Below are 486 nucleotides of genomic sequence, written 5' to 3'. Positions count from 1 at the left end.
CAAAACACGCTCAGCAGTAGTCCCATGCTGTTGCTTGAGACCTGGGATTGTTATGAGCCTTGGAAACCATCAGGTACTGGAGAAGAAAAGTTACTGTATGCGCGACTATCCCCTTTCCAAACCGAGTGAGGCTCCTGGGACAGAAGATTGCATCCAGATCAAATGCCAAGCCTCCAAAAATAGTACTCTTGGGCCAGATTCTATAATCCACTCTGCTACAATAACACATTGGACAGGAAGCAGTCTGGTTTTTTGCTGCTGAATATTTTAATAAAGATCACCTTCTGTTCACATTCCAGATAGATCCAAAATACTAATTGTCTTCCTGTAGCACCAGCGTGCCTGAGAGTATTCAAAAGTTTCCAAATTACATTTATTTCTCCATCTGCAACTTACAGGGAGTACTAAGTATACGCTAGATCCTAAGAACAGTGAAATCAGTCATACCTGGCAAGGAATTGCCGCACCCCATTCCTGCTGGACAAT

The 486-nt window shown here is 43.2% G+C and overlaps 1 protein-coding gene across 3 annotated transcripts in view; it reads right to left on the bottom strand.

Annotated features, from left to right (window-relative positions):
• INTS14 (integrator complex subunit 14) overlaps window positions 1-486 on the bottom strand; it is a 22504-nt gene that overhangs the window by 9308 nt on the left and 12710 nt on the right. For all 3 annotated transcript variants that reach the window (XM_035902513.1, XM_035902514.1, XM_009647100.2), the window contains one exon: window positions 448-486. This exon is cut by the window's right edge and continues 78 nt beyond it. In XM_035902513.1, the coding sequence (XP_035758406.1) occupies window positions 448-486 (39 nt within the window). The remainder of the gene's footprint in view (window positions 1-447) is intronic.

The sequence above is a fragment of the Egretta garzetta genome, unplaced genomic scaffold (genome assembly GCF_000687185.1).
Source record: "Egretta garzetta isolate BGI_Z169 unplaced genomic scaffold, ASM68718v1 scaffold549, whole genome shotgun sequence".
In the NCBI taxonomy this organism is placed as follows: Eukaryota; Metazoa; Chordata; class Aves; order Pelecaniformes; family Ardeidae; genus Egretta; species Egretta garzetta.
This window is presented reverse-complemented; position numbering and strand designations above follow the sequence as displayed.